Raw genomic sequence first — 7708 nt, forward strand, 5'->3', positions numbered from 1 at the left:
GCGCAGCCTGACAAAGAACTGACTGATGGTATTTAAAAATATTTCAGATGCAAACTGAGGGATGTCTGAAGTACACCCTGCAACACTTTCGCTGGCTGCTGCACATCAAAGCTACATGCCCAACTGGCTGAAAACCACAGGTCTAAAAAAGAACGCAGAAAGAGGAGTGCAAGGAGGCTGAGGCTCGCACAGCACTCGCTCCAACCGCCTCTGACTCGGAAGCACACACAGCCAAAAATACAGTAACGCTACCAGAGTCAGTGAAACAACTGGGCTTCAACCTGAACCTGAGTAAGGACTGCGAAAGGATCACCGATTTGTGAATATAAGCGAAACTGAAGAAGCCATCATGGGACGGCATCTGTGTCACTCCTTCAGGCCCATACAGTCTGCTTTACTGTGACAAGAGCGCAAATACAAGGAGCAAAGCAAAAAGATGTTAATGGTGACAACATCAGGTGCTTACACCATACATGTATCCGTTTCTCTATTGTTGTTGCTATTACAAAGTCATTAGATCCTCTGACACTTAGTGTGCACAGTTTGGGCCAGTGCTAGTGCTGAAATCTGAAGCTCAACGCACCCTGAAACATATGGCTAATAAAGCTACGGGAAGCGGTCGGTACAGTCCGGAACAATAAAAACCACCTCTAGAAGTAGCAAGAGTGTCTGGACTATAGCTGAGTGTGTCTCCAGCAGAGCGTTCAGACACACTGAAAACCAAGATGACACAGCTCAGCTGTCCAAATACCTGCCAATGTCATTGTGGGACAAAGAATAAGTTTTGAAGTGTACTTAAAAAATTGCAAGGTCAGCCTAATATGGAGAGGCAACTCACAGTTTAGAAGCTATGACATGACCCTCCCGTTCTTCAGTGTAATCTTCAGGATATGGGGGATAACTGGTCAGCCGTTCTCAGTGATGCTGACGGGACGTAAGGTGTTAAGAGATGTGCAGTTGTTGGTGGTGACAATCCATTAAGGGATTTAAAAAAAAACATGCAATAATATCCTAAAAAGCACAGGAGGACAGTGAAGAGAGGCCAGAACATGGGACATGCTTTATCGTATATAAGCGAGCAGCGTCATTTTGGACCAATTAAAGATCCAAAAGGGAAGCATGATCCAATCCAACGGGGTGTAACAATAGTCAAGTCAAGTTGCAATAAAAGCAGATGTAACTCTCTCAAAATAAGAAGGACTTGGCCATAGAAATAAGCATAAACTGGAAAGAGTTTATTGATTTTACAGTGGATTTAATCTCTTTACCCGATTTTAAGTCAATTTTCAGGATTTACAGGATTATTTATAATAGATAAGGATCCAGTCCAATTATGAACAAATACAACAAATAGCTCCAAGAATCATGTCCTTGGTTTTACTCTCATTAAAATGGTCATCAAAGTTTTGATGTCACTAAGACTTTCTAACTTTTTAACAAGCACTTTATTTTGCGTGAGGGGCAGGTAGATTTGGGAATCATCAGCATAGAAGTGGAAGGACATGCTCTAACTTTAAAAAAGCAATAGATCAGATGGGAAGTGGGCAGAGAACTGTCCCCAAAAGAGAACCTTGGGGAACTCCACAGAGTAGCAAGATGACTGACATTAAAACGTCTTTGCAACGTATACCACTCTAAAGCTGTACCTTTACTCTCCGCACAGTGCTTAAGGTTGACTGGGTCCAAGGGTAGAATTTAAAAATTTGAGTCAGAAGAAAATAAAAGAGCATTCGAAATTCCTAAAAGTATAAATTATGAAGTGAAAAGCTTTGCACATTAATTTTTCTCTGTAGGAAAATCTGCGACAAGATTAGAATTGTTACATCTATTTAATATTTTTAAGAAAAACAAATAATGCACAAGTTCTATTGTAAAACATTTAAAATAACACCTAATGGCCATACATTTTAAAACCTGTGATTTTTTTGATCAGCCAAGAGATTTTTCTATCACTGGAAATTAAAAAAAAACCCTAACAAAAGAAATTAGAGTTTTGAACGAAGCAAAAATCCCTCGAGTTTCCCTTTCGACCTGAAAGGTTTTGTTCAAACTTGCCCAGATTCATCATCATTCATCAAATGGACTGAAACATTCCTGAAACTGGTCACAACATGCTTTCTCTGAAAAGGCCCTTAAAAGAATACTATTACAGCTACAGCCATTAAATACTGATGACAAAGCTCCAGACAGACAGAAGATCATCATCATCATTAACATCAATAAGAACCCAATTCTGGAGGAAAATATGAACTTTGATGGTTACTGGAAGTGGCACCTGCAGAGACCACACTGACAGAGGCCACATTTCGGTGACGGAAACAAAGTTCATTAAAGAAAAGTTCAAACCTTTCACCCAGGACAGGGAAGGTGTGGAAAGGCCACAGTGATGAGATCCAAATCTTAGAAGCAAAACTTTAAGCAAGTCATCACTTGTAGGAAATTAACATAAACTGCTTGCCAAGACGACGCCTAGAGCACTGATATGTACATTTTACAGTTCTACCTAAATCCGCCTTCCTGGAAATTACGTTACAGTGATAGAGATCTCAAAAAGCATAACTGCTCTGTTTGGTAGTAATCCTCCATTTAACACAGTTCATCAATTAGCGCAATAGTTAGCACAACAGTTCATAAAACAAGATAGCATGTAATAAGATGGACAGGGATGCACTGCATTTAACTTTTGTCAGTGTCAAACCGACACACTATAGATAGCGTACCCTAAGCCACGGTGATACCAAGAACCGATCCACTAACACTGTTAAACGACCAAGCTCTAGTCCTTACTGTGGGGAAGAGACTGGAAGTCATTCCTTCATATTTAAGACAACAACAGGGTTAAGGTATGCTGCTTTACAAACTGTGTGAAATCAATGTGGCAAATAAATAAATCCAATAATATTTATTTATTGCGCTGGTATTTGTAATCAAAATAATAAACAACAGCTCAGTGTGAGAGACATTATGGTGAATTTATGGCACACTGGTTGTCAGTTTGCGTAGGTTTGATTACACAGAGGTGTTTGCAACCTATGCAAACATGCTTGTGTGCAGTCCTCGCTTTCCATAAAGACAGCATGAAGGTCGCCATGAATGATGTTGTGCATAAGTAAAATGCTAAATTGTTCAAAACTGGGCTGGATCCCTGTTCCAAACATTAAATGTTCTTGCTTCACCTCAGCTCTTTGCAACGTTATAAGTTCAGGGTCCTCTGCAACTGTGGGCTACTCTTGCTTATGCAAGAATAGCCCACAGCCTGGCTGCTTGCGACACTACAGCCTGGCTGCTTGCGACACTTCCCCCTGGTAAAACAGCTACAACATGCGGACGATGGTCTGCAAAGTTGCCCATAGGCTCACCACTGAACTATTAAGGCACCAGTACACTCGATGCATTGGTCTCTTCATGTGCCACCAGTATAATCGTCACACAACCACATTGATGAGTACTCGCCGTTGTAGCGCAAGTAGCCATTGCAGTATTCTTCAAAAAACAACAACAACAAAAAAAAAAAAAAACAGTATGCCACTCAGGCAGCTGTGATGTAGAAGGAGAAGTTGTCAAAACCGGAAGCAAAGAAGGTTTTTCCACAAAGTCTCATCTTTCCAAACTGTGGGAACATCTCCCTCCGTTTACCCTGAGCTTCTATACTATCTCACTAAAACATTGGTTTAAAAAAAAAAAAAAAAAAAAAAAAAAAAAAAAAAAACACAAAAAAAACTTTGTCACCTTTGTGAACGACAGCACATAGCAAAAGTGACATCACTTTGCTGACACATGCTGTGGCGTTCTTTCAGCTGCTTGAGCACCTCTCACAACTTGATGTTTGCGGCCTAGTTGAAGATACAGTGTATAATTGTGTCCTTGCGGCCGTTACCTCCATTTCTGTGATGTATCCATGTAGAACATTAGGTTGCTGTAAACTGCAGTAAAACCTTGCAAACACGTGTTACAATTAACATAAAGAAACTGCTGAAGCGGTGAGCAAGACAAAGCATCATCATTGGTTTTCAGTTGTGTTAGCTCTCCTGACCACAGTGTGTGGTTAAAACTGAAGTGTTGCAAACATACAAATAAAAGCTAGCTGGATATCAGCGGTAATATTTTCATGCAATAGTGTTTCTAAAGTTGTCCAAGCAGGTGAACTTCTGAAAGTAATTTTAATGTGAGCTCAGCTCTGCAATAATGCTATCTTTGCAGACTGCAACACGTACTTTGAAGCATTACTGTAAAAGCACAGAGGCCTCTTTACAAGTGAACATCCTCACATGGAAAAATGTACTTCAATTCGGCTTGACTTGAGCTACGAGTCATTTCTTTGCTCGTACAACTGTAGCTGTGTGCTTTCGGTGGGTTTTCCAGTTTGCAGACGAAAAGGTGCTAAAACAACCTGCTGTGCATCTACACCGTGGGCAGACTGTGTGTCAAAGCCTGTTCTCAGAAAAGCCTGCTCCTCTCTCTAACTACAGAAGACAAAAGAACTACACTGCTGCTGTTTGACACAAGGACAATATATTATGTAATGCAGTACAGTGTGCACATTTAAGGTCAGAAGCAGCTCCTCAGGCTAAAGAAACACATGCAAGAAGTGTTTTTCAAAGTAGAGGGTAGGGTTTGATTTAATACACCAAGAAATGTGGACAAAACTAAGTTACCTTTGATTGCCATTCCTGTGTGGGAATGTACACTACTAAGAGAAACCACAAATAAAATGGTGAATAATTTGAGTTTACACTCTACTGCACTACTGATCGCATACCATTAGGTAGAAAGTGGATAGAAAATAATGCTTCTGTGGTCTATCTTTCCTTCACATTCCTTCATATACTGCTTGTAATCTGCCATCAGCTACAAGGAAAACCCCTTGAGATACTCCCACAATACATTTTCCAGGCATTTTATGCAACACCAAGCAACTTAAACAGAGGACTAACCTCATGTAGGAACAAAAAGAAAAAGAAAGAAAGAAAAATTTAATGAGGTAATGTCAGCTCACTATAAAGCCCACACACTAGCGGTACTTCCAGGATGCTTTAAATGAGGCACAGGAAATCTGAATATTTGATTGAGAAAACTGGCCTAGAAAACATTAGGTATGACTTTCAGGCTCATGTGAAGCCCCGTGCAATAATTAAGATGATATTACAGGGAATGTGGTGCTGCACATGAGACTGAACATATTTTTTTACCCAGTGTTTTTGCAACGCATGTATTTAGACTCTTTACTTAAGTGAAAGTCTCACTTAAGCAGCCTGAGAGTACTAACACAGCACCAAAACAAACTTTACATTTCAAAGCAACATTAACAAAGCAAATGCAGAATTAATATCAAATCATAATCATTGATGATCACTTTAATAATGCAGCTGGAGATTATTTAAATGTGTCTGGGTGCTTTCATGTATACATGAAAGCTGTTATTGGGTTTATATTACAATCTTTAAAATATTAAGAACCCAAGGCTTCAAGATAAATCATGTGGGGTGCAAATTACATTATTAGCACCTAGAATGTAGTAGATTAAAACTGCATTTCTGTAAATGTTTAAGTAAATGTGGCAGAAATAAACCTGAAGACATGAAGACACATATAGAAACTAGAGTTGATTAAATTACTGCACATGTCACTGAATGACTACACGCAGCATGTTACAGAAACTGAAGAGACATTCTTATTTTCTGTTACATTATTTTTTCGACGCCACGCTACTCTCTGCTTCTACTCAACTACTTTTGAATGGAAAGAAATTAAAAACCTGTTTACAGCTGAAACACTAAGGTGACATTACTCATATTAAGAAATCAATAGTTATGCTCTCAGAGCATCATGAGTACATGACTCCAGGTACCTTTAAGTGGAGTCCTTTTTTTTTTTTTTTACATTCAAGGTTTGAGTTTATTGTAATTTTCCACTTCTAATCACTACATTGTGCAGTGAACCATGGCTAACAGACCCAGAGTAGCACTGCTGCAGAAGCCTCAGGCAGAGAGCTAACACACAAAGTTAGTATAGTTAATGAGGGTTTGCAAAAACAAACTATGCATTTTTAGAATATCTGCTATAGCTATAGGAAAACCGGTGACAAACATAAATATAAATATTAAAATAAAGATAATGGGAGGCATAACTGACACTGATGGGTCGTTTTAGTGACTTGAGGGTTGTTTTAAAGCAGACACTTTTGTATTTCTGTCCACTGGAATAAATGGAATTAGCATTTTTGATTGAGTCTAATTGTTATTCAATCCAGTTATTTTAAAGCCTCGGTTTCTCCACAATTATAACAGTAAATGACACTGTGTTAGTACACATAAAGTACAAACAATTAAGTCGCTAATGGCTGCAATATTAAACTGATAAACACAACAATGAATCCATATTCTTGATGTGACATTGTAATGTATGAGTTTCCTTTTACTTTAGGAACTTTAAGAATATAAAACATGTTTCCAGCATCTGTCTAGTTAAACAGGATAACGATCTTTAGCCGAGTGAAGAATCTAAACAGTTTTTTTCCATCTCTTTGCGAAACAGCTATTTAGTAAAAACAGCCTTAAACCTTTAAGCACGATCACTTTCCATGTGCACAGAGCTTCACACGAGCCTGAAAAATCACACCCAGTGACTTTTTCTACTCTGCATTTATTTCTGATCAAATGTTCCGATTCCCCGCGGGCCCCCTATGCGGACCCCACTTTAAAAGAAATCCTGGAAACGCCTCTGTCCGCCTGAAGCGATCGATACCTCAGATATCGTCCACCCTGTTCAGCATTGATAACAGCTAAAAGTAGCCACATAAAATGCACTTCCAGGCTAGTATAATGCCATGAAGTCAGCGACCACCGGCCGGGATTTAACTGCCGTCTTCCTTTAAGCAACATCGGCTTCTCGCTGTTCCTTGCTAGCCAGACGAAACATGACAGTTAGAAACGGAAAAGATGCGGGTTAGCCGCCGTTTACGTCGGGCTAAAATCAAAAAGTGTCAGCCCGAGACACTTCGGCTACAACTTACCACACCATCCCGTAGGCGCCTTCGCCGATGTAGGAGAGGTTGCTGTACCGAGGCCCGACGTCGAAGGCCTGCCCGCGGACCAGCTCCGTTCCCGGCCCGGGGCTGGGGCCGCTGCCAGTTGGGGCAGACACCGCAGCTGTCGCCATTACGAGGACTGTCTTTTAAAAGGGCTTTTAAATGTAAAAAAAGAGCGACTAGGATCAGAAAAACGTGCGTGTCTGTGCTTATATCCGACGCCGCTGTGACTGCAACAGGGTGTAGAGTGTGGCGGAGGCCTTCCCGACGTGTGGAGTGTTTTTTTTCCTTTCCGTTAACGTGCGTTCAGAGCGACCACACCGCGGCTGTGCTGTCGCAGGCAGGAGCGCGCAGCAGAGGATGCTGCTGCAAGACATCAACGGAGGCGGTCACGTGACTCCGGTCTTTATTTATTTATTTTACTTTAAAAGAAAAAAAGCTTTATTTTTATTCTGCCACAGAAAGGCTGTAACGGAGAGGACTTCAGATAACATTTACGTCATTTGAAACATTACAAATACTAAAAAAAAGAAACTGGGCTCTTGGAACTTTATCAAGTGGGCTATAAATGCAATTGTAATATTATATATACTATATTATATTATTTTATTATTATTATTTACCTCTACTCTGATGTTGGCTTTGATCTACCTGTTAGCAGCTGCAGAACAAGATTACATG

At 40.1% G+C, this 7708-nt stretch overlaps 1 protein-coding gene across 1 annotated transcript in view; it reads right to left on the bottom strand.

The window, feature by feature from the left end:
- Positions 1-7382, bottom strand: part of mapk1 (mitogen-activated protein kinase 1) — a 38002-nt gene extending 30620 nt beyond the window's left edge. Inside the window, exon 1 of the mRNA XM_085295574.1 lies at positions 7013-7382. Within this exon, the coding sequence (XP_085151700.1) occupies positions 7013-7158 (146 nt within the window). The 5' untranslated portion in view covers positions 7159-7382. The remainder of the gene's footprint in view (positions 1-7012) is intronic.
- Between the last annotated feature and the right edge of the window lie 326 nt (positions 7383-7708).

The sequence above is a fragment of the Mchenga conophoros genome, linkage group LG12 (genome assembly GCF_057382185.1).
Source record: "Mchenga conophoros isolate Kocher_MC1m ecotype Shallow Benthic linkage group LG12, M_conophoros_male_GT1.1, whole genome shotgun sequence".
NCBI lineage: Eukaryota > Metazoa > Chordata > Actinopteri > Cichliformes > Cichlidae > Mchenga > Mchenga conophoros.